Source organism: Schistocerca cancellata, chromosome 3 (assembly GCF_023864275.1).
Source record: "Schistocerca cancellata isolate TAMUIC-IGC-003103 chromosome 3, iqSchCanc2.1, whole genome shotgun sequence".
Taxonomy (NCBI): domain Eukaryota; kingdom Metazoa; phylum Arthropoda; class Insecta; order Orthoptera; family Acrididae; genus Schistocerca; species Schistocerca cancellata.
The window spans coordinates 853,505,531-853,533,130 of record NC_064628.1 but is presented as its reverse complement, the minus strand read 5'-3'; the positions used below and the strand labels follow the sequence as shown (position 1 = coordinate 853,533,130).

Sequence of the window (27,600 nt, the reverse complement as noted above, 5' to 3'; positions counted from 1 at the left end):
TCCTATTCATACTATTATTGTTATTCCATCCTGGACTTCTCACTGTTTGATATTGTGAAAATGATAGACTGCTATGCACCACATAGGGATGCTGAGCCACAGACAGGCTCAATGAAAAAGGGAGGTAGCCATTTAAGTTTTTGCGCAAAGAAAGTCCTTCACCCAAAATAGGAAACACACACATATTCCCATAAGCACAGCTTACACACACATGACCACTGTCTCCTGACACTTGGGCCTGACTAAGTCGGGTCAAAAATGGTTCAAATGGCTCTGAGCACTATGGGACTCAACTGCTGAGGTCATTAGTCCCCTAGAACTTAGAACTAGTTAAACCTAACTAACCTAAGGACATCACACACATCCATGCCCGAGGCAGGATTCGAACCTGCGACCGTAGCGGTCTCGCGGTTCCAGACTGCAGCGCCAGAACCGCGCAGCCACTTCGGCCGGCAAGTCGGGTCAATTTGTCCTACAGATGCTATCACAGTGTACTCAGCCTGTCAGCTTGTACTGATGGATTGATGGCATTCTGAATACAGCTATAACAGGGAGGCTTTAGAGCCTGAGACATTATTCTCCTTTAAACAATTCTAAGGCTATTTTTCAACAAGACAGTGCTTAGCCTCAGCATTACTGTTACTATTGTAAATGATTGCCTCCACAATGAAATGGTCCTTGTGTCATTGCATGAGAAGCACAGATCTCATCATTGAGCTGTTCAGGATTATATTACTTGTAGCACAACTATATATTCCCTATACATGTGTAAGCTATTGGTCTGCACTACATTCTAAATGCTCAAACTGATTGTTACTTTTTTTCCATCTTCCACTTACTTTGGATCAGCCTTGAAACCCATAACAGCCAGTCCTGATTGCGTGGGACATCTTTCTTTCTGGAAGTCGCCCCAAGAGTTGCAAGTAACAGCAAGAAATGATTCTTCTTTCAACAGGGATTCAGCATAGAATTCCCAGGATCTCCAGTGGCTGCATAAGTCTACAAAAATACAGAATAAATAGTTATTTTCCAGTTCATTTATATCTCAGTTGTCAGCAGTGCAACATATGCAGAAAAGCTACCTCTCATACAAAAATATTTTGGTTTAAAGTTCAATTAATGCAGCTAAGATTAAACGTGCCCACACCAGAATCTTGGTACACTACACGAGAAAGGAGTTTAAAGTAACTGCATGTTAAGCTCAATTGACAGAAGGAAAGACAGCTAAAAACAGGGACTTACTCTTGCAGAAAGGTCCACAAAATACGCTGCAGGGACAATGGAGGTCATGAAATAAAGATTAAACATCCTTTGCTATACTGCTACAATGAATAAAAAATAAAATGCAGTCAACAGCCCACATGTTGTTCGCTAAAACGGCCAATAACTGAGATGGCAAACATACATTAGAACTTAAGTGGTTGGAAAAAAGGACAGTATGTCAGGAAATTGTGAACTGTCATAGATTGATGACAATGAACACAAAGTGGTGGGGGAACACCACTTACCAAATGTTGATGGCTATAACAACAGTCCCCACAACACATCCTAGTTAAAATGAGTCCTCATGGAGAGGGAGCTGAGAAGGTGGACCAAGCTGCTGGGAGAGAGTTAATTCCCAAGAACTTATTTCTATGAAGGGAAGACCAGCAGTGACACCACCTGCTGACAGATGGCAATATGGAGATCATCAGAAGGAATGGAAGAACTAGTGGGCTGAGATAGAACTGCAGCAGTGTCAGCAGCCTCATTTCCCATCAGACCAACATGAACAGGGCCCCACATAAACATCACAGTGGCTCCCTCAAGAGTGAGCATATGGAAGCTTTCTTGAACCTGTTGCATTAAGATACGGACTGTGTACATCATACAGAGGCTCTGAAGGACAATGAAAGAATCAGAGCAAATGACACAGTTGAAAAGCCTGTGTCGTTGAATGTACTGTGTGGCCTGATATAAGGTGAAGAGCTCTGCGGTAAATACTGAGCAGTGTTCCAAAAGCTTATACCAAAAATGGTCGGTGCCAGTGACGAAGACACACCCAACATCATGGTCAGTCCGAGAGCCACCAGTGAATACAAAGGTACTATCACTAAGTTCTGCACAATGGTCAAGGAACTTTCAGTGATAGATCAAATCTGGAGTAGTGTCCTTAGAAAGCAAATGAGGTCCAAAGTGAACACAGGCCACCACACAAAGCCAAGTTGGTGAGGGGTTCACACCCATTGGGAAAGTGGCAGGTAGCATGAAGTTACGCTGCCAGAGTATTAGCCTAAGTGAACTCCAGGAGGTAAGAAAGAAGTTGTGTTGCAACGATCCTTTTCATACTATTGTTACATTCCATCCTGGATTTTCCATTGTTGAATACAAAAGGCAAGCTTTGATGATCAGTTAATTATCTACGACGATGAACTGCAACTGGTGGGTAAAAAGAATCATCATAGGAGGAGGCATGGGATTTGTGGCCAGGCATGGCAGACAAATGGCATACATATCCGCTGAGGGGGATATCACGCTGGTATGACGCAGTAGTCCAGCAGCTTCTGCACAGACTTGCAACTGGGCTAGTGTAAAAGGTGCCAGTGGCCAAACAGATGCCACAATGGCAGATTGTATTTAGGTGGTATAAAGGAATAGACATGTAGATGAATAAACAAAACACCCATAGTCTAGTTTCGATAAGGGATCAGTACAAATGGAGGAGGGTGATCCTATCCGCTCACCAGGAGTACCACTTAGGACATGTAGGACACTGGGTACAGCAAATGGCCAGATAAGATACATGGGAGGACCAAGCAAGTTTCCTATCAAGGATGAGCCCCAAGACTTTCATAGTTTCAGCAAATGAAAGAGCAACATGCCCAAGCTGTAAAGACAGTGGAAGAAACAAATTGCTCCACCACAAATTCATACAAACAATTTTGTCAGTGGAAAAGTAAAAGCCATTCTCAAAGCTCCATGAGTAAAGAAGATTGAGACATTGGTGAAGGTGCTGCAAGGAGATAAGTCCATGGAGAACTGCAATAGATTGCAAAATCGTCAATGAAATGGCAGAGAGTCCATAATAGGGTTAATGGTAATAGCAAATGAGAGGACGCTCAAGGCAGAGCCCTGAGGCATACCATTTTCCTGGATAAAGGTATCTGACAAGACAGGAGCCACATATACCTTGAAAACTAGGTTTTTAAAAAATTTCCGAAGGAAACGGGGCAGGCAGTCTGTCTCTGAAGCCCCACATGTAGAGTGTACGGACAATACCAGTCCTCCAGCAGGTGTCATAGGCTCTCTCCAAATCAAACAACCTGGCCACAGTCTGGTATTTCCACAGAAAACAATTCATGACATACGTTGGTGAAGTGACAAAATGGTCAACTGCAGACCGGTGCACACAAAATCCACATTGTGCAGTGGTTCGCAAATTGTGAGAATCAAGCCCACCATACCAGCTGGGCATTAATCATATATTCTATCACCTTGCAAATACAGCTGGTGAGAGAAATTGGGTGGTAGCTAGAAGGGAGGTGTTTGTCCTTACCGGGTATGGGTATGGGTATGGGTATGGGTGTGACAGTGGCTTCATTAAAGCATCTAATAAACATGCCATGTGCCCATATGCGATTGTACGTATGAAGGAGAAAGTGCTTGCCCACAGCAAAACTGCTGCAACATCTGAATATGAACACTGTCCAGCCCTGGGGTGGAAGATAGGAGACACGCGAGCAAGCTCTAGCTCCTGCATAGTAAAGGTAATGTTGTAGCTTTCATGATTCTGAGAGGAGAAGAGTCTCACCTGAGCCTCTTCCACTCATTTCCGATGGAAGAAGCCAGGCTGATAGTATGTGGAGCTCGAAATCTCTGCAAAATGGCCCAAGATGTTGGAAATAGCAATAGGGACCACAGTGACATCATCTGCTATGGTTGGGACAAAAACTGGGGAATGGATCATGGTCCCAGAGAGCTGTGGGAGGTTGGCCCACACAACAGAAGAGAGAGTGAAACACTTAAAAGAACTAGTAAATGAAATCCAGCTATCTTGACACTGCGCATGCAACTGTTTATAACAAATGTAGTTTGCCATCATAGGATGACTGTTAAAAACACGGTAAGTATGGCTCTGTGCATGAATTGCACCATGGCTCGGGCTCGCTTCAGTCCACCAAGAAACCTGGACATGGCACGGTAAAGATGAAGTGTGAAGAATGCGATGTTCTGTGGCAGTAAAGATAACATTTGTAAGATATTCTACCTGGTCATCACAAGTGCAGAAATGTTTGTCAAAGGTCGCCAGGGAGGAGTAAAACCTCCAATCGGCCTTAGAAAACTGTCAATTGGGTTTACATGTAGGTGGGGTAGGAGTCAGAAAATGGATAGCACATGAGAAATGGACGCTCGACTACTTGTCAGATAGAACGGACCACTCTAGAGGACGGCCAAGCAGGACAGTGCATAATGAGAGGTCCAGATGGGAATAGGTGTGTGTGGAGTCTGAAAGGAGCATGGGTGCTCCAGTGTTAAGGTAGATTAGGTTAAGTTGATTGAGAAGGCCAGCCAAGAGGGCACCTCTCTGACAGGTTCTGAGAGGGTAGAATTGCCCAAGAAGCTGGAGGAAGTCTGCCCTGGCGACACTGAGTGATGGAGTGATATAGACAGTACAAAGAGAAATGGTGAAGTGAGGAAGAAAAATGCTGACTGCAACAGTTTGCAGCCAGGTGTCAGTGAGATGGTTTGATTTGGAATACCATCCTCAGCGGGAAGGGCAGAGTTGACCAGAAATAAATGCAATGTTTCCTGGAAGCAGAAAATGACTGGAGCTGTGATTCAGAGCACTGGTAAGTCCTAATTGTTGGATCTAAGGCCATGAATGTTCCGCTGGAAGAGAGACATGACAGGGAAGGGTAAGGAGGGAAAAAATGAAGGGGTGCCACCTCAGCAGCTGCCAAGTGCCAGCCTTCGAAGACTCACTGCTACAGGGCAAAGAGGCTGGAGCATCCTGCTCCATGAGATCTACAGTGGTGTCGGCATTATCCCTCTGTCAGTCTGCGGATTCCATGGCCAAAAAATGGTTGCCACCAGTGAAATGGTCAGCCAGGTGAGGGTATCATGCAGCAACACCATTGAAGAGGATCTCCGAGTTGGCAAGAATACTGGCTATAGCTTTTTGTCTTGAATCACAAAAATGAATTATAGTGAGTTTATCACAATTCTAATATGATTTGAAAAGAAAAATTAACTCTGTAGCATTGCTACAAAAAAATGTAACTGCAAAATGATTAAGAGTGATATCTCTTCTACTAAAAGTGAGATAACTCTGCCTGTGCAGCTCTTGCCATTCAGGATCATGGCTGATTTGTTGTCCTTACCTTTTGCACAAAATCATATCTTTTGTTTTTCAATTAGCACTTGCAAAACTATAGTGATAGACAGACGTGCATTTAAAGCTCATTGTTCCTTTACCTACATGTTTTTCACAGGCACAAAGCTATGAGTCTAATTTTTCTCACACAAGTTAATAATCTCATGATGAAGTGCTTGCAACCCACTTTGTCATAACCATTCCATGCACTTCTGATCTTGTTTTACTTGAATTTGTAACAAATCAGCATTTGCGATTTAGTTACTGTAGCAGATTTTCTAACTAATATATTGTGTTACATGTAGTAGCCCTGTATATTCTGTTTTCGAGTTTGCTAAAAACTATAAATGACATCAAAATGTTTTGAGAAACTAGAAATTTTTACCACAGATTTTTGTGTTGCTTTAATAGAAATCTTGTTACATGTATTTAAGAAATAATCAGTGGGCTTAATTTAAAGTTATTTGTTCACTGCCTTGTAATACATTGCACCAGCTGAAATGCAACCCCACTGTGAATGCTTTACTCGAACATGAGATGAGTTGTTTGATGATCGTAAGCAGCTGGATATCGCCTTGACTACTGTCAAATGATTAGCAATTGCTGTGAATCAGTGTGTTGGAAGAGCTATCGTGACTCATATACCAGAGGCACCTCAAGCACTGTCCTCTTCTGTGGATACTGTCTCCTCTGTGAAAGTACAGGATCTGTCATTATTCGTCCACATGCCTGTGAGTGATGTGTCAATGGTAGATCTAGCTGTCCTGTACAGGGTGCACTAGGACAAGGGAGGTCTCAGGGTATTATACTGGTCCCCTTAACTAACAAGTTGAAGTGCTTTCTTTCACTGAAACTGAGCCAGTGGGACTCGTGTCGCCTGTTTTGGGGAAATCTCTTTTATCCGGTGTCAGGAGGAGGCAAATGCAAAAGGGTAGGGATCTATTAATCATCAGCAACTCAAATGTAAGGCAAATGATGGTGCACCTTAGGGAAACGGCAGCAAGGGTCAGGAAAAGAAAAGACACCAGGTGCACTCAGTGTGTGTGCTTGGAGGCCTCATTCAGCATGTTGAAGAGGCTATTCCAGCAGCTGTTGAAGAGGCTATTCCAGCAGCCATTGAGGGTACAAGATGTAACTGACTGTAGATTGTGGTGCACGTTGGAACTACTGATGCCTGTCATCTGGGCACTGAGGTAATTCTTGGGTCATTCCAATGAATGGCAAAGAAGGACTAAGAAGACCAGCCTTGCACACAGTTTCAACAAAGCTTACAATTTGCAGCATTGCCCTTAGAACTAATCATGGCCCTTTGGTTTCAAGTCAAGTGGAAGGACTGGTCCCTAATGAATGAGACAGGAGCTGAAATTTAGGGTAGCAAACAAAAGCTGAAATGCTTAATTCTATTTTTAAAATTCCTTTATGGATGGAAACCCAGGAGAATCACTCCAATTTAATACTCTTACCACAGAAAAGATGAAAGAAGTATATATTAGTGTCAGTGGTGTATAGAAACAGCTGAAATTGCTAAAATTAAACAGAGCTCCAGGCCCCGATGGAATCCCTGTCAGATTCCATACTGAATTTGCGGCCGAGTTAGACCCTCTTCTAACTATAATCTATCATACATCCTGTGGGATCCGGTCCATTCGTCTCTTATAGAGTGCCTAAAGGATGCTGGTTTCTCAGATAGCTACACAACAATCCAAGCAAATCAGATTAATAGTTTTTATTACCAATAAGAAGATTGACAATACTTAACTTTGAATTTACAATGGTGTCGCAAGTGATGGGTGACATGCATACAAGTCAGAAACTGTTGTCACATTTATCCCATTGTGACACCAGCCAGTCGATTCGATCCTTGAAGAAGCTAGTAGGCTGCTGTCGAATCCAGGCATTGTGGTGCAGGTGGTGCCCATGCTAATACCCAGTAACTGGTGGATCTCATCCATGGTGATTCTGTGGTTATCCAAGACTAAAGATTCACTTCCACAACCATTTCCAGTGTGATGACATAATGAGCCTGTCCAGGATGAGCATTGTCTTCCAGTGACTCGTGCCCCTCAAGGAATTGTTTGCGCCATTCCGCAACACTTGAATGACTCAGACCGTACTCACCATACACAGCCTTCATTCGTCAATACATTTCACGGCCCCCAGCTTCCTCCGCTTCCTAAAATCGAATCACTCCTTGTTGTTCCTGCTTACTTGCCTGCATGTTCAGTAGTGGATGGTAACTTGTGTGACCACCTTCTCTTCGGCGTGAAACCAAACTGGCATTATGCAACATCAAAAGTGCGCACGCGTCAGTCTCTCTAGCAGTATATGGCACAACCATACCCACAGTTATGTGGTGCCACCTTATGTGTAAGGCAAAGGTAGATGCACTGACCAGGTTTCATTTGAATGTACTTCATATAATGCTCATGTAAGCAATGGATATGTATCACACATCACTGCTATCATAGTGCCGGTCTATTAATGTGCGCTACTGTCTAGTACTGTGTGTATACTGTCTGGCCGAGGCTGGCAGGAGCAGCACTTATATTCTCTTCTTGTAGAGACTGCTCCTCTCGTGGTAACATCCTGGTCAGCGCACTGTTGGCTGATGTTGTCTCACAGAATTCTCCGCGATTGCGTTCTTCATCTTTGTACTGGCACTTATCGATACACTAGAACACATCCCTGAAACGAAAAACTGTGCCCAGTTCTTTGAAAAAGGCACAGGTCACATGCATCTACTAGAAGGGTAATAGAAGTGATCCACAAAACTATCATACAATATCCTTGACATTGATTTGTTGTAGAATCTTAGAACATATTCTGAGCTCAAACATAACGAGGTATCTTGAACAGAATGACCTTCTCAGTGCCAGCCAGTGTGGATTTCGAAAACATCGCTCATGTGAAACCTAACTCTCACTTTTCTCACACGACATACTGAAAGCTGTGGATCAAGACAACTAGATAGATGCAGTATTTCTTTATTTCTGAAAAGCATTTGACTCAGTACCAAACCTTCGCTTATGGAGTGTCAAGTGAAATTTGTGACTGAATTGTGGACTTTTTGTTAGGGAGGACACAGCATGTTATCTTGGATGGAGATTCATCATCGGATGTAGAATTAACTTCAGTTGTGCCCCAGAGAAGTGTGTTGCAACCCTTGCTGTTCATATTTAATGACTTTGCTTAATAGTAAAATCAGGCTGTTTGCAGATGATGCATTTATCTATAATGAAGTATTATCTGGAAGAAGCTGCATAAATATTCAGTCAGATTTTGACAAGATTTCAACATGGCACAGAGATTGGCAACTTGCTCTAAATGTTCAGAAATGTAAAATTGTGCACTTCACAAGTGAAAAAACGTAGTATCCTATGGCTATAATATCAATGAGTCTCTGCTGGAATTGACCAGCTCATACAAATACCTGGGTGTAACACTTTGTAGGGATATGAAATGCAATGATCACTTACAGGGGATAGGCATTTTAATGTGAACAGTAGTAGTAATGGGATGGTTGTGTTTGACGATCAACAATACAGGTAAGGCACATGTTCCACTGGACTGTGCATGTTGAGTACGGACTAGGCATTAGTGCAGGTTGTTTACGAATAGTACACAGTTCGACCCCCCCCCCCCCCCCCCCATGAACCATGGACCTTGCCGTTGGTGGGGAGGCTTGCGTGCCTCAGTGATACAGATAGCTGTACCGTAGGTACAACCACAACGGAGGGGTATCTGTTGAGAGGCCAGACAAACGTGTGGTTCCTGAAGAGGGGCAGCAGCCTTTTCAGCAGTTGCAAGGGCAACAGTCTGGATTATTGACTGATCTGTCCTTGTAACAATAACCAAAACGGCCTTGCTGTGCTGGTACTGCGAACGGCTGAAAGCAAGGGGAAACTACGGCCGTAATTTTTCCCGAGGGCATGCAGCTTTACTGTATGATTAAATGATGATGGCGTCCTCTTGGGTAAAATATTCCGGAGGTAAAATAGTCCCCCATTCGGATCTCCGGGCGGGGACTACTCAAGAGGATGTCGTTATCAGGAGAAAGAAAACTGGCGTTCTACAGATCGGAGCGTGGAATGTCAGATCCCTTAATCGGGCAGGTAGGTTAGAAAATTTAAAAAGGGAAATGGATAGGTTAAAGTTAGATATAGTGGGAATTAGTGAAGTTTGGTGGCAGGAGGAACAAGACTTCTGGTCAGGTGACTACAGGGTTATAACCACAAAATCAAATAGAGGTAATGCAGGAGTAGGTTTATTAATGAATAGGAAAATAGGAATGCGGGTAAGCTACTACAAACAGCATAGTGAACGCATTATTGTGGCCAAGATAGATACAAAGCCCACACCTTCTACTACAGTAGTACAAGTTTATATGCCAACTAGCTCTGCAGATGACGAAGAAATGGAAGAAATGTATGATGAAATAAAAGAAATTATTCAGATAGTGAAGGGAGATGAAAATTTAATAGTCGTGGGTGACTGGAATTCGAGTGTAGGAAAAGGGAGAGAAGGAAACGTAGTAGGTGAATATGGAGGGGGGCTAAGAAATGAAAGAGGAAGCCGCCTGGTAGAATTTCGCACAGAGCACAACTTAGTCATAGCTAACACTTGGTTCAGGAATCATGAAAGAAGGTTGTACACATGGAAGAACCCTGAAGATACTAGAAGGTTTCAGATAGATTATATAATGGTAAGACAGAGATTTAGGTACCAGGTTTTAAATTGTAAGACATTTCCAGGAGCAGATGTGGACTCTGACCACAATCTATTGGTTATGAACTGTAGATTAAAACTGAAGAAACTGCAAAAAGGTGGGAATTTAAGGAGATGGGACCTGGATAAACTGAAAGAACCAGAAGTTGTACAGAGTTTCAGGGAGAGCATAAGGGAACAATTGACAGGAATGGGGGAAAGAAATACAGTAGAAGAAGAATGGGTAGCATTGAGGGATGAAGTAGTGAATGCAGCAGAGGATCAAGTAGGTAAAAAGACGAGGGCTAGTAGAAATCCTTGGGTAACAGAAGAAATATTGAATTTAATTGATGAAAGGAGAATGTAAAAATGCAGTAAATGAAGCAGTCAAAAAGGAATACAAACGTCTCAAAAATGAGATCGACAGGAAGTGCAAAATGGCTAAGCAGGGATGGCTAGAGGACAAATGTAAGGATGTAGAGGCTTATCTCACTAGGGGTAAGATAGATACTGCCTACAGGAAAATTAAAGAGACCTTTGGAGAAAAGAGAACCACTTGCATGAACATCAAGAGCTCAGATGGAACCCCAGTTCTAAGCAAAGAAGGGAAAGCAGAAAGGTGGAAGGAGTATATAGAGGGTCTATACAAGAGCAATGTACTTGAGGACAATATTATGGAAATGGAAGAGGATGTAGATGAAGATGAAATGGGAGATACGATACTGCGTGAAGAGTTTGACAGAGCACTGAAAGACCTGAGTCGAAACAAGGCCCCAGGAGTAGACAACATTCCATTAGAACTACTGACGGCCTTGGGAGAGCCAGTCCTGACAAAACTCTACCATCTGGTGAGCAAGATATACGAGGCAGGTGAAATACCCTCAGACTTCAAGAAGAATATAATAATTCCAATCCCAAAGAAAACAGGTGTTGACAGATGTGAAAATTACCGAACAATCAGTTTAATAAGCCACAGCTGCAAAATACTAACACGAATTCTTTACAGACAAATGGAAAAACTAGTAGAAGCTGACCTCGGGGAAGATCAGTTTGGATTCCGTAGAAATACTGGAACACGTGAGGCAATACTGACCTTACGACTTATCTTAGAAGAAAGATTAAGGAAAGGCAAACCTACGTTTCTAGCATTTGTAGACTTAGAGAAAGCTTTTGACAATGTTGACTGGAATACTCTCTTTTAAATTCTAAAGGTGGCAGGGGTAAAATACAGGGAGCAAAACGCTATTTACAATTTGTACAGAAACCAGATGGCAGTTACAAGAGTTGAGGGGTATGAAAGGGAAGCAGTGGTTGGGAAGGGAGTGAGACAGGGTTGTAGCCTCCCCCCGATATTGTTCAATCTGTATATTGAGCGAGCAGTGAAGGAAACAAAAGAAAAATTCAGAGTAGGTATTAAAATCCATGGAGAAGAAATAAAAACTTTGAGGTTCGCCGATGACATTGTAATTCTGTCAGAGATAGCAAAGGACTTGGAAGAGCAGTTGAATGGAATGGACAGTGTCTTGAAAGGAGGATATAAGATGAACATCAACAAAAGCAAAACGAGGATAATGGAATGTAGTCGAACTAAGTCGGGAGATCCTGAGGGAATTAGATTAGGAAATGAGACACTTAAAGTAGTAAAGGAGTTTTGCTATTTGGGGAGCAAAGTAACTGATGATGGTCGAAGTAGAGAGGATATAAAATGTAGACTGGCAATGGCAAGGAAAGCGCTTCTGAAGAAGAGAAATTTGTTATCATCGAGTATAGATTTAAGTGTCAGGAAGTCATTTCTGAAAGTATTTGTATGGAGTGTAGCCATGTATGGAAGTGAAACATGGTGAAACATGGACGATAAATAGTTTGGACAAGAAGAGAATAGAAGCTTTTGAAATGTGGTGCTACAGAAGAACGCTGAAGATTAGATGGGTAGATCACATAACTAATGAGGAAGTATTGAATAGGATTGGGGAGAAGAGAAGTTTGTGGCACAATTTGACCAGAAGAAGGGATCGGTTGGTAGGACATGTTCTGAGGCATCAAGGGATCACAGATTTTGCGTTGGAGGGCAGCGTGGAGGGTAAAAATCGTAGAGGGAGACCAAGAGATGAATACACTAAGCAGATCCAGAAGGATGTAGGTTGCAGTAGGTACTGGGAGTTGAAGAAGCTTGCACAGGATAGAGTAGCATGGAGAGCCGCATCAAACCAGTCCCAGGACTGAAGACCACAACAACAACAACAACAACAACAACAACAACAACACACTTCGAATTTGCATTCAGAGGCCAATATTGATGTGCAATGAAAGATCTAACAGAGTTCCAAAGAGGGCAAATTGTGGGGTCCCAATTAGCTGGAGCATCAGTAACCAAGACGGTCAACTTATTGAATGCTTCAAGAGCAGCTGTTCCAATAGTCATGACAGCCTACACAAAACATGGAAAGATATCATCAAGAAATGTAATATTGGGTGCAAATCAAAACTAAATGACAGAAATCATGATATGCTAACACAAATTGTGTGAAAACAACACAAAACTATAGTGGTTAAAGTGAATGCAGAACTCATAGCCATCTTCAAGACCCCATATCTATTGGCACTGTCCGCCGAGAACTCCATAAGGGTATTTGTGGACAAGCTGTATACTGAAACCATCATTGATGACAACCAATACAAAGAAGCACAAAACATGTTGTCAAGAGCATAAATCCTGGATGCTTGATCAGTGAAAGCATGTCGTATGGTTCAGCGAGTCAACGTTTTTGTTACTTCCAATATCAGGTCAGGTTCATATCTGGAGAATGCCAAAAGAAGCCTATAATCCTGACTGCATGATTCCAATGGTTAAGCATGGAGGTGGAAGTGTGATGGTGTGGGCAACTATGTTGTGGTATTCTGCTGATACTATCATTACTCTCACAGGCCATGTTACAGCCAATGATTATGTGAGCATTTTAGGTAATCAGGTGCACCCATAATTCAAATGTTATTCCCCAACAATGATGCCATATTTCAGGATGTTAATGCACCCATTCACACACCCGGGACAGTACAACCGTGGTATGAGGAGCATGCAACTGAACTGCAGCATCTTTCCCGGCCATCACAGTCCCAGGACTTGAGCATTATCGAACCCTCTTGGGTGGTATTGAAGTGCAGACTCCAGAGCCGATTTCCACTTCCCTTGTCACTACAGGACTTAGATGAGGTTCTGATCCAAGAGTGGCATAACATTCCACTAGAGACTATACAATCATTATATACCAGCATCCCAAGAAGAATCACAGCTGTATTACGAGCAAATGGGGGTCCAAGCCCTTATTAATAAACCATTCCCAAGTAAGTACACATATTTACATTATTTTTGCCTATCCTCTACAGGTTCAGTAGTGGGTAAGGGAAGTGATTAGCTTCAGTTTATTGTAAAATACTGGGGAAATGCAATCAGTCTAGAAAGGAGATTGCTTAAAATCACTCGTGCAACTGGTTCTAGAATATTGCTCAGGTGCTTGGTACCCATACCAAATAGGACTACCGGGGTATTTTGAACTTATACAGAGGAGGGCAGCATGAATGGTCACAAGTTTGTTTAATCCATGGGAGAGTGTCACAGAGATAGTGTAGGAACTGAACTGGAAAACTCTTGAAGATACATGTAAACTATCCTGAGAAAGCCTGTTAACAAAGTTTCAAGAAGCAGATTTAAATGATTACTCTAGGAATATACTACACATATCACTCACATAGGGATTGTAAGAATAAGATTAGAATAATTATTGCATGCACCGAGGCATTCAAATAATCATTCTTCCCTCACTCCATACATGAATGGAAGAGGAAGAAACCGTAACAACTGGTAGAATGGGTCTTCCCCTCTGCCATGTACCTCATGGTGGTTTGCAGAGTATAGATGTAGATGTAGAAATACACTTGCTGTCACTGTATACAGGGTGATTCAAAAATGCATGTAAATATTTTAAGGGTGTATTTGTGAGGTAAATATAAGACAAAAATGTTCTATAAATGTTTTTCCATAAACGTTTAATTCCAGAGTTATCGTTAAATACGAAAGTCATGTCCGTATCAAAACGACGGCAGTGCAAGCAGCAGGATGCCATATTCTGGTACGTAATTCACATACGTATCTCCCAACAGTTGATTCGAAACTGCATGAATAGTGTTTGTTTTTGTTTGCACGTGATGTTTACTCCTACTGTACGGAAGATGGCGCTGATGTTGTTGGTAACGGAAAAGTACGTCCTGTCGTTCATTCATCGTCGGAAGGCCAAAGGTTTCGTGCACATGATGTACTCAAACAGTGAGTATGCTGATATGCACCTTGTGTATGGTGCAGCAGATGGAAATGCACTTGCAGCAAGACGAAGGTACAGTGAGCTGTTTCCAGGAAGACGGTTACCAAGTCATCAGACGTTTGTATCTGTGGACAGACGTATGCGGGAGTATGGCATTCGTCCTGGGCCGCATTCAGGTCGACCACTTGAGCATGCAGTGAACGTCGAGGAACATGTTTTGGACCTGGTAGACCGAGATCCATCTATCAGTACGAGACAAATTAGTCCAGCTGTACGACTTCCACAATCTACTGTATGGCGGCTGCTTCGGAGACAACAGTTGCATCCATTTCACCTGCAAAAAGTGCACGAATTGACACCTGAAGACTATCCTCGCCGTCAGCAATTCTGCCAGTGGTTACAAGAGCGTCATTTGAATGATCCAATGTTCATTCGGCGGATATTATTCACAGATGAGGCCATGTTTACTCGTGCGGGTGTAATCAATTCGCATAATATGCACCAGTGGGCTGTCGAGAATCCTGGCGCGAGAATTGTGCGTGGATATCAACATCAATTCTCCATAAACATTTGGTGTGGTATTGTGGGGAATTACTTACTCGGACCTCATGTTCTGCCTCCAAGGCTGAATGGGCACGCGTACTGCGAATTTGTGGAGGGAGAATTGCCTGGATTGTTACAGGATGTCCCTCTTGCAACACGAGCCACCATGTGGTTTATGCACGATGGTGCTCCCGCCCATTACAGCCGCAACGTAAGGGCGTACCTCAATTCTGCGTATCCACATCGATGGATAGGTCGCGGAGGACCAATTGCTTGGCCAGCCAGATCACCTGACCTGAACCCTTTAGACTTTTATTTATGGGGCCGACTAAAGACATTGGTGTATTCTTCTGCAGTACCGAACAGAGAAGTGCTACAACAAAGAATTGAAGGTGGTTGTGAAATTATTCGTGGAGAGTTGAACGGACTGTGTAATGTGCAGAGATCATTGATGCGACGAGCACGGGTCTGTCTGCAAGTTCAGGGACAGCATTTTGAACATGCATTGCATTAAGATTTGTGCAAATACAGTACAGTACAGTACAGTCTGTAAAATGCTTCAATTTTCCTTAGTTATTGTGCATTGCTGTAGTTCAATCAACAGGACCTAAATGAATACAGTGTTCGCGAGGAATTGTTTCAGTTTGTTACGTCACGTTTATTTATCAGTTTGCGTTGTTAGTCCAAATGCACTGTAATTAAACCGTGAACTCTGGGAATTAAATACCTTACGTTGTATTGAATGTATTATCCTGTTTTGTTCATAACTCTGTAATAAGCCAAGTATGGAAAAAATTGTATAGAACATTTTTGTCTTATATTTACCTCACAAATACACCCTTGAAATATTTACATGCATTTTTGAATCACCCTGTAGATCAATTTTTACATTTTTTCACAATTTGTCGAGAATTTGTTTACATGGCCAAGTATCTTGTTGCTTTAATGTGATGCCATCTTCAGTCCCAGAAACTAATCTGTTATCATTATACCTTGATTACTTGTTAACAAGACCAGACAGAAATCTTTCATGTCAGGGCCAGGTTTACCTATTTTATGGATTGGAATTATTACTACTGTTTTCCAAACTGATGGAATTTCTGTTTCTCAAATTCATTTGTACATTGTATGCTGATTTTTTCAAAAATTCAGCATTAATATTGTCAAACTGACTACTTCTCTTAATCTGTAATGATTTTATAAAATACAAGAGGTCACCAAACATAACTTGTTGTTAAACAATTGTGAACTCTGTTCTATCCAAGTGCCTCTTCTAATTCTTGGAACAAAAACTGTAAGAATCAGTGATGCAAAAAGCAATTTTAATAATATGCAGAAAGAAATTCACATAAAAATACTCCATAGGAACTTTGAAAAAATGGAGAGTAAATAAGGAAGTTTTAGAGGCAATGACAGGAAAAGATGTCTAGAACTGCAGAAAGTGAATCAAACATATACTTATTAATGAAACAAATACATATGTAACAGCATTCTGCAATCACTTTCATAATGACACTGCATGTGTGTAACTTACTTACCAGATGGTGTTAACAATCCCTGTGATCGTTTGGGGCAGCCAGGCTGAATTCTCTCTCCACCATTTGGGTAAAAGTCCACTGAGCCAGTATTCATTGGAGCTCCATATTTGCCACCATCAGTGTGAATCACATCTACAAAATCTGCTGATGTTTCCTTGATGTGAGTGTTTCCCAAAATGTACAGGAGTGGATAAGCTGGGTCAAGTGCTGTGCATAAATTTAGTAATGAATATTGCTTGTAAAATTTTATATAACATGTTTATTATTACTGAACACATGAGATCTTTAAGAAATCCTAGCAAAAATAATGTCATCATTTCAGAGCCTTCTCAAGCAGTTTGCAGTTCGCAGTGCAGTTTGCAGTTTGTATTTTCAGTTCGTAAACCAAGCAAAAATTTTGGAGCATGTGAACAAGGCAGTGAACCTGTTTTAAGATATTAGTTTACCATATGAGACTAACCGCTATACATAAACACAATAAACCCACTTTAATAATTGAATTTTAGGTGTTAGGCCAAATCATTATAAAATGCTTAAACAACTACACCACAGATGTTTTGACTAAATACAATGATCTCATCTTTGGAGTGGCTAACTTCTAAGTTCTGGAAATGATCCTACCTACATACCATCTATGAACCGTGTTATTTCAGTTCTCAAGTGGATACTGGTGGCACATTCTGGTATACCAATGGACAATTTGAAGTAAAGGTTCATATAGAGGGGTGGCTGTATGGTTGGCTGCTGCCTATGCTAATCTGACATGTACTGGTGGGCAACAGTAAATTAGGAAGTTGTACCCAGGGTAGTGTTTTCCTGAAGCTGGACACTGATGCTGCACATCAGTTCCCATGTGGCCATTTGTTTATACTGTTAAATCCAGTTCACATGCAGCTTCAGCAACCTGTAGCCATCCTCACTCTTCATGCTAATGGGGTGTTTAATTATTTCAATGGGCTCTCTTATTTTGTGCTGGCACATTCACAGCAGCCAGCAAGCACACAAGGTTCTTGAAAATTAATAAACTGGCCACAGTCATGTTGGTATTAAGCTATGGCTGATTTGATGTATGCTGCAGCTGCACTCACTGCTCATGCTTTGATACACATGTGCTATCAGTCGCCCAGTATTTCTAATGTAGACTTTGCCTCGGTCACATCGAAGCTAACAGGCATCTACAGTGTGGAGAGTACCTGAACATATCTCAGATCTTGTGGCTGCTCTGGAATGCAAGAAGCTAGTTAAAAAAAAATTATCTTCTTATGTCAATACAATACATCACAAATGTAAAGGTATTTCTAGAAATGTGATATGCATAACAGGATGTCATTTAAAGTTACAGAGATAAAACAGATGCAACTATAGGGATCCTTCCCAGGTGACACCGCCTTATCGAAGGTACCTTCAGTGCTGGGCACGAAGGTTTGCTTGTTCCGATGTAGTCGAGAGCTGTGTCAGCAATAGTAGTGTAGCTACTGGCAGGGTCACCCAAACCGGAGTGGTCTTGACAAAGGAGTTAGACAAAGTGTGTCCCACAACATAGAGCAGGGAGAGCTCTATAGGCATAGTGAAGCCAGGTTCCCTAAACGAGTAAAACTCATACAAATCCTGGTCCTCCAAGTTGGAGGATGGGCAAGTGGCTAACAACCCTTCCTGTAACAATCCTTTCTTGTTCAGAAACCTCAGAGTAAAGAAGCTGCACAGATTTATGGACGACAACATGGCACTGTTAAAGGCAAATAAAAATGAAAAAATGATGTGTTTATTGAAACCTGGAATGTACAATAGCTGTACAGGGTGGGGGCCCTGAGGTCACTGCTAGATCAACTTGATAAAACAAAGGCAGGCATAATTGCCCTGCAGGAAATATGATGGACTGGACACAGAGTGCTTGATATAGGAAGCTGGATAATTTTCTATCATGGTTCAGAGAGCCACCATCAATTTGGTACAGGGTTCACGACAAGACAAAAATTTAAAAACCTAGTGAGTGGATTCACTGGAATAACATCTAGGATCTCACATATGAGATTGAAGACCCAATTCTCAAACTACTCATTGATCAATGTACATGCACCCACAGAAATATCAGTAAAGACACCTTCTTTGAGAACCTTGAGAAAACTTATGGCAGATACCCTATGTATGACACTAAGATAATTATTGGAGACCTCACTGCACAGATTGGTAAAGAAGAACATTACCTCCCAGCAATAGGAAAGCACAGCCTAACTCCATGAATACACAAATGACAATGGACACAGTCATTCAGTTTGCACTGTCACATAACATGGCTGTAGGTAGCACTATGTTCCCACATGAAATGGTTCATAAAGCAACATGGAGTAGCCCTGATCAGCGTACTTTCAATGAAATTGATCATGTAATTATTGATGACAGGCATTCCTCCAACTTAGTAGATGTACAAACTTGCAGAGGAGTTAATGTAGATTCAGACCACTACCTTGTAACTGCGAAACTTAGAGTTTGAATATCCAGTGCAAGAAAAGTCAAAGAAACACCTCAAAGTAAGTGTATAGTATGGAAGTTAAAAAATGAAGACATCTCTAAAACGTACTCTGAGAAGGTTGCTGAGAATCTTGCATTGTACACCCCTAGTGTAAGTGATAATCTGGATCAGGAATGGAACACTTGCAAGGATGCAGTCATTACGGCAGCAGAAGTAGTGCTAGGGAAAGAAGGAAAACAACTGAAGAATTCCTGGTTTGATGAAGAGTGTAAGACAATAAGTCAGGAAAAAAATCTGGCATACAGGAAAATGCTTGAGAAATCATATACTCGTTTAGTGGTAAAAAATTATAAAGATAAAAGGAAAGCAAAGAAGATACTGCATCGGAGAAAGAAAAAGGAATGGGAAAGGAAGCAAATTGAAGAGCTGGAGACAACTGGAAAAAAAAAATGATTCCAGAATGAGATTTTCACTCTGCAGCGGAGTGTGCGCTGATATGAAACTTCCTGGCAGATTAAAACTGTGTGCCCGACCGAGACTCGAACTCGGGACCTTTGCCTTTCGCGGGCAAGTGCTCTACCAACTGAGCTACCGAAGCACGACTCACGCCCGGTACTCACAGCTTTACTTTTGCCAGTACCTCGTCTCCTACCTTCCAAACTTTACAGAAGCTCTCCTGCGAACCTTGCAGAACTAGCACTCCTGAAAGAAAGGATATTGCGGAGACATGGCTTAGCCACAGCCTGGGGGATGTTTCCAGAATGAGATTTTCACTCTGCAGCGGAGTGTGCGCTGATATGAAACTTCCTGGCAGATTAAAACTGTGTGCCCGACCGAGACTCGAACTCGGGTTCCGGGTCAGTACCGGGCGTGAGTCGTGCTTCGGTAGCTCAGTTGGTAGAGCACTTGCCCGCGAAAGGCAAAGGTCCCGAGTTCAAACTCTCAAACTCTCAAACCATACTGTGTACTCATTAGACTGTTCATTCTGTCCAGCAGATCATTTAATTCTTCTTCACTTTCACTCAGGATAGCAATGTCATCAGCGAATCGTATCATTGATATCCTTTCACCTTGTATTTTAATTCCACTCCTGAACCTTTCTTTTATTTCCATCATTGCTTCCTCGATGTACAGATTGAAGAGTTGGGGCGAAAGGCTACAGCCTTGTCTTACACCCTTCTTAATACGAGCACTTCGTCCTTGATCGTCCACTCTTATTATTCCCTCTTGGTTGTTGTACATATTGTATATGACCCGTCTCTCCCTATAGCTTACCCCTACTTTTTTCAGAATCTTGAACAGCTTGCACCATTTTATATTGTCGAACGTTTTTTCCAGGTCGACAAATCCTATGAAAGTGTCTTGATTTTTCTTTAGCCTTGCTTCCATGATTAGCCGCAGTGTCAGAATTGCCTCTCTCGTCCCTTTACTTTTCCTAAAGCCAAACTGATCGTCACCTAGCGCATTCTCAATTTTCTTTTCCATTCTTCAGTATATTATTCTTGTAAGCAGCTTCGATGCATGAGCTGTTAAGCTGATTGTGTGATAATTCTCGCACTTGTCAGCTGTTGCCCTCTTCGGAATTGTGTGGATGATGCTTTTCCGAAAGTCAGATGGTATATCGCCAGACTCACATATTCTACACACCAGCGTGAATAGTCGTTTTGTTGCCACTTCCCCAAATGATTTTAGAAATTCTGATGGAATGTTATCTATCCCTTGTGCCTTATTTGACTGTAAGTCCTCCAAAGCTCTTTTAAATTCGGACTCTAATACTGGATCCCCTATCTCTTCTAAATCGACTCTTGTTTCTTCTTCTATCACATCAGACAAATCTTCACCCTCATAGAGGCTTTCAATGTATTCTTTCCACCTATCTGCTCTCTCCTCTGCATTTAACAGTGGAATTCCCGTTGCACTCTTAATGTTACCACCGTTGCTTTTAATGTCACCAAAGGTTGTTTTGACTTTCCTGTATGCTGAGTCTGTCCTTCCGACAATCATATCTTTTTTGATGTCTTCACATTTTTCCTGCAGCCATTTCGTCTTAGCTTCCCTGCACTTCCTATTTATTTCATTCCTCAGCGACTTGTATTTCTGTATTCCTGATTTTCCCGGAACATGTTTGTACTTCCTCCTTTCATCAATCAACTGAAGTATTTCTTCTGTTACCCATGGTTTCTTCGCAGCTACCTTCTTTGTACCTATGTTTTCCTTCCCAACTTCTGTGATGGCCCTTTTTAGAGATGTCCATTCCTCTTCAACTGTACTGCCTACTGTGCTATTCCTTATTGCTGTATCTATAGCGTTAGAGAACTTAAAACGTATCTCGTCATTCCTTAATACTTCCGTATCCCACTTCTTTGCATATTGATTCTTCCTGACTAATGTCTTGAACTTCAGCCTACTCTTCATCACTACTATATTGTGATCTGAGTCTATATCTGCTCCTGGGTACGCCTTACAATCCAGTATCTGATTTCGGAATCTCTGTCTGACCATGATGTAATCTAATTGAAATCTTCCCATATATCCTGGCCTTTTCCAAGTATACCTCCTCCTCTTGTGATTCTTGAACAGGGTATTTGCTGTTACTAGCTGAAACTTGTTACAGAACTCAATTAGTCTTTTTCCTCTTTCATTCCTTGTCCCAAGCCCATATTCTCCTTAACCTTTTCTTCTACTCCTTCCCCTACAACTGCATTCCAGTCGCCCATGACTATTAGATTTTCGTCCCCCTTTACGTACTGCATTACCCTTTCAGTATCCTCATACACTTTCTCTATCTGTTCATCTTCAGCTTGCGACGTCGGCATGTATACCTGAACTATCGTTGTCGGTGTTGGTCTGCTGTCAATTGTGTTGGTCTGCTGTCAATTCTGATTAGAACAACCTGGTCACTGAACTGTTCACAGTAACACACCCTCTGCCCTACCTTCCTATTCATAACGAATCCTACACCTGTTACACCATTTTCTGCTGCTGTTGATATTACCCGATACTCATCTGACCAGAAATCTTTGTTAGCTTTATCTTTCTTCAAAGTAGCTGCTTTTTCCTTACCTGAAAGTAATCCACAAATAATCAGTGGAATTATTAGTTTGTGCTGGTTAGAAGTGTTCATAATTTGTTTTCGGTACATTTTACAGAATTAGTTAGCATTGGTAGCTACCTCCTGTTAAAGTGTGACTTTATTCATTCCACATCACTGAAGGCTGTCCTTCAGGATGGGATTTACAGAACACAGTGGATGAATAGATGAAAGTGCATGAATGGATGGATAGATAGATTGTGTGAGGGCAAGGGGAAATCTATACCTGTGACAGCCTTATATTACAACATTGAAACTATATCCTTGCCCAGATAAAAGTGTTACATTTGACTGCAGAAGATTCCTTGTGCATCTCTCCAGATCTGCAACACTGTATATTTTCAGCCTGCTCACTACTTGTATTATGTTTCTGTGTTGCTGTTTCCCACTTCATCTTCAGTAACCCAATAAAACAATAGTCAGTTCTAAGAACATGCATAACTGTTTCATGTTCCTGTGAGGCATGTATTGAATGTACAATTAATCTACTGTTAAATAATTACAAAGCTTTCTTCTGAAAAGAAACACACACAAACACACATGTTCACACAAGCAAGCACACTCATACAGATGTTCAGCCAGGATCTGCTCAGATTGGTTGGAGGTAGTGTTCATGTGTGCGTGAGGTGACTTACCAGTTTCAGTTTTCATGTAACACTGATCTGTCTCATATTCATATATGACATATCAAGCTTAAAATATTTCTGTGAACAGAGAGAATTTTAAAGCACAACACATAACATAATTTATCTTTCCACTTCGTTAAGGTACACATAGGAAGTAAAATTGGAAGCTGACCTGTGATTCGAGGAAGTTTGTGGGTCTTAGAAAGGCGATCACCGACAAGACCAGCACACTGAGCCCCCATGCTGTGACCCACCAAGTGTGTGAGATTTCTTTGGAGACCTGAATCAAGCAGTGTTATCAGAGCCTCAGAAACTTCATCTGCTGATGCTGACAGCTTCAAAATGCTGAGTGGATAGGGTCGAATTTTTGTGGTTTCACTCCAGTCAACAACAACAATGTTGTGGTCACCACGTTTCAAGTATGCTGTCAACATCAAACACATGCATTACTTCAGAGCAGTACACTTATTATCTACTGACTCATATAACATTTTAAATATAGTTGAACATAAACTGACAGGAATATAAACTAAAAGGTTACTTTGAAAACTGCAGTGTTTTACAAGGCTGTAAGAGGTTTTCTCCAAGTGTATGTCAAAAATATGATGACAAACAGGTAAAAGATGACATAATTGAATCCTTGGGACTATAACTTGATAGTTAATGAAATTCAGAAGAGCATACCACAGAAATGTGTAATCACCTTACACAAAATTTTATTTGTAATTCAGATGCTGTTAGACATAGGTTATATCACATCTTGTTCTAAATCACTGGACTGATTTCAACCAGACTTGGTACGCGTACCCCCTACTGTCAGGCAACTGTTTCTGTAGGGGTAAGACCCTGCAACCTGTCATAATTCAGGAGATATGATTTCATAAACAATGAGATGCATGAAAAACCACTGCATCATGCTTGATGTTTAAATTTATTACTTCTTTGCTACTAACTCTACTTGCAACATATTTCATAGACAGCATCAACACATACTACTGAATGTACTTACACAAATGTGTCATCATGCGACTCATAGTTCAAGAGATATGATCTCATAAATACTGAGATGCATGAAAAAATGCCGCACCATGCATGAAGTTTTAATACATTTATTCTTTACTACCATGACACTCCTACATTTGAGTCCATTTAAGGAAATCCCCGACACATGTAGCAGTGCTTTTGACAGCTGTTGAAATGCAAATGGCTGCAGGTGATAACAATAGCCACCTACAAAGTTATGAAGAGGTATTGCCATAGAGATGTTTACAAAATTGTGTCATACACATGCGAATCAACAGCGTCCAGTATTCAGAAACTGTCTTGCATCATGTCACACCGAGTCTTCATCTCACATCGAGTCTACTGCATAATTTCAAAGGCGTTTTCATGACTACATGGAAATGAAATTTTTTTGATATTACACAACAAACACAGTTAATTTTTTTGTTTTCATTTGTAATAGAAAATTGGCAAAATGAATATTCAGGCAATGCCAGGCTTGTCAGCCTTTTCATTCCACAGTTTCAATTTCATAACATGAGATCATTCTAACTCAACAAGCCAAACTAAAGTTTACTGAGTTAAAAATGAGTAATACAAATTATTTGTGGTGTGAACTCAAGATCTATTCAAGGAACTGTGAATATTAACTACTGCTGCACAATGTATTTATTTCTTAATGAAATTTGTCATAAATAATACATCTCTTTTTCAAACCAGAACAGTTCAGTTCATAGAATGACATAAGCATAATCTACACATAGATTTAGAGTCATTTGTGTTTTTTTTCTAAGTAACTGACATCTTTCAGATCACAAATTTCCAGTAGCTCACCAACATCAATGAAAAATTCAGCAATTAATAAAGTTCAGTTTAGAAGGAAACTAATGGATCTATTGATGTTTCATTCCTTCTATGTTACTGACAAATTTCTCAGCAGAACTAATCAACACTTGCATTACTGATAACCTGTAACTCCTCACAACTGACCTTTTAAAGAATCAAAATCTCATGTATAAAACAGCTTCAAACATCTGATTACTTAACAATAGAGTTAATGTCTTAAATATATTAGTAAGTGCTCTCATTAACAGTAGGTGAGTTTAATCTGGGTAATTTGCACTGCATTTTAAGAAAAGCCAGTTCTTAGTGCATTTGTGACATCACATCTCCTGAACTGTGTGTTGTACAGTAATTTTGCAGATACATCCAGTGGTATATGTGGATATGGTCTGTAAAATGTGTAGCACATAGTGTTAGTAGTAAAGAAGTAATAAATTAAAGTGGCATGACTGATGCTAAAGTATTACTGCGCAAACAGTGAAAATGAAGTAAGTAATAAACATTTTCCCATTAATTTTTTCTGGGGATTGTCAGTGAGAAAAGTTTTGAAATGGTATGGAATTGTGTGTAAAATTTATCAAGAAGTTGCTAATGCTCTTTCTCAAACCCCGGGTAAATAAAATCTGGATAATTTCATTCAGGAAAATCTGGATAATTTGCATGCCATTATTTACACTGTCTCAAGACATATACAGAGTTTCTAACTTTAATACTTAATACTTTTACTTATTGTGTTAGACTTTTAATGTAAGATTATACATCATTAAGAGTATATTATGACAGCATTTTAAATTTGGTCAATAATAATTATATGGACTACAAAAACCCAAACTTTTGTTGGTCCTGGAAGCCACCAGGTGGGCCTGCAACAGGGACTGGCTGTCTAGGTCACTGTTTTAAACATTTAGCAGTATTAAATAACATGAATGTTAAGTAAAATATTACTTTTGGCCATCTTCGTAGCAGTAATCTGATCAATTTAAATAAGAATCAACAACAGATTTTCTTTTTAGCGATGCATAGCTACAATAGTCTAAGAATCATCATATGCCTATCAGAGTATTGTGTATTTACACATTATATGAGAAGTTGGTTATTACCTTTTAAATGAAAATATATTTAAGATTTTTCGACTTATTCCACATCCATGAGGGCTGTTTAACCTAGGATCTGGGCATGGGACATTAGTGCACCTCTCCTTTTTGTAATTATGCATAAGGTACTCTTGTTTTATGACTGTGTAATGTTTCTATGGCTGGTGGATTGTAACTGAACACAAGGTGATGTGGTGCTATCTTGTGTCACCAGTGACCCAAAATTTCAATATTTTCATGCTGAAATGTGATCATAAAATCATGTCATCCTGTGTGTCTTAAATTTAACTGGAAAAGAAATAGTAATTTGTCTTAGATTAAGGAAAGTTTAAACAAAATGTATTACCGCATCCTAGACCAAAAGACAGGATTAAATGTATATGAAAAGAAAGGTGAGTGCATCCACATCATCAGTGACAGAGAGCTGTGTTGATGGAAAGCAGCCAAGACGGGGACCCTGAAGAGATGTCAGTTTCATTAAGACAGCTCTGGTGAAAATCCAGAGTGCAACACCATCTCATGGTGAGCTGCAGCATTACGATCCTTGAAGTGTCAACAGCAGCTGTGTAGAATCATTGCGGCAGGTGTTTTGGGCACAAATGTAACAATAGGTGTTTGACACTCTTTGGAAAATGGCAGTGGAGCTGTGAGGCAACACCAGTTCTTTGTTGGGTTAGGCAAATCAGCCAGTGAAACATTTTATATGTTGAAAAGTTTTTATGGTAGTCATTCAAATGTTTTTTGGTGATATGCTCTATTTCGTGATGGCAGAGAGGACATTAAGAAGACACCACAAGCATCGAAGTGGCAGACAAGTCACACAGACAAAAATGTGCAAAAAATTGCTGAAATCATTAAATCAATTTGATGTGTTTCTGTACAACTCATCAAGAACCTTTCAGGAATACTGAAAACTCTTGTGCACAGAAGTTTGGCAAAAGAGAAGTCTGTGCACAGTTTTTGTAGCACCCACTTTCAGACAGTGAAAAACATGGCTGAGTAAAACCCTGCAAAGACCTCTTGCAAGTGATCCAAAGTGATATTTATTTGACAAAATTTATTGTAACTGTTAACAAGATGTGGTGTTTCCAAGACAAGTCCCTTAGAAAGTGGCAGCATGCAGCATGGTTGAGCTCACAGAAGCTGAAACCAAAGAAAGTGTGCTTGTAAAAGAGTCATATGAAGACAATGCTAATAGTTTTTTTCCCCCTAAAGGAATCCGGAGTTTGTACCAGAAGGGCAACTGTTAATTTTGAATACTATCTCAGTGTCCTCCATTGTGTACGGGTCAAAAAATTTTGAATTTGACATGAATGCGAAGAGGCAGGATACTGGTTGTTCCTCCATGACAGTACATCAGCCCACAAAGTGGTATCATGCATGAGGTTTTGGCCAGTGGGCATATCACAGTCCTGGATCACTCTCAGTATTCACCAGATTTGGCCACAGCCATCTTTTGATTGTTTCCCAAATTGAAGCTGGCAATGGAAGTACACCATTGTGATGCAATTAAGGCCACCCAAGAAAGGTATACTGCAGCACTAAGCGCAATTCCTAAAAAAGAACACCCAAGAAAAACGAACTACAGTTCCAAATGAAATTCCAAAAAAGGACTGCAGTGACTGTTCCAAAACAATTTTAAAACAGTTTTAGCTGTGTACTGTTTCCAGGGGGTGGCTAATTTGAATAAAAACAGTGATTTTGTGAATTTAATCCATGACTCATTTTTCATAGCCACAGTCCTAATGGAACTAGAACACACTGTGGTTGGAGGGAGAAGCTGGAGAGAGACTGTGTTTCTCAACAACCACCATTATTAGTCAAAGTATAATTTTATTTGTGTGTGTTGCAAGAGCCTGGTTGTCAATCCCCATTGACAATTTACTAGGTGTTGTAAAGTAAGAAAGTCATCATATGACTTGTGATGCTTTGGTGTGCTGTGTACTTCAACAACAGGTGCTTCTCTGTGGCATTAGTTACACATTGTTAGCTGTAATGGGCCTGAGTAACAATAAGTCTA

General features: G+C 40.8%; 1 protein-coding gene across 2 annotated transcripts in view; it reads right to left on the bottom strand.

Annotated features, from left to right (window-relative positions):
- LOC126177122 (inactive pancreatic lipase-related protein 1) overlaps positions 1-27,600 on the bottom strand; it is a 118,825-nt gene that overhangs the window by 8,782 nt on the left and 82,443 nt on the right. For both annotated transcript variants that reach the window (XM_049924392.1, XM_049924391.1), the window contains 3 exons: positions 22,814-23,065; positions 16,455-16,661; positions 840-999 (listed from right to left, as the gene is read on the bottom strand). In XM_049924392.1, the coding sequence (XP_049780349.1) occupies positions 840-999; positions 16,455-16,661; positions 22,814-23,065 (619 nt within the window). The remainder of the gene's footprint in view (positions 1-839; positions 1,000-16,454; positions 16,662-22,813; positions 23,066-27,600) is intronic.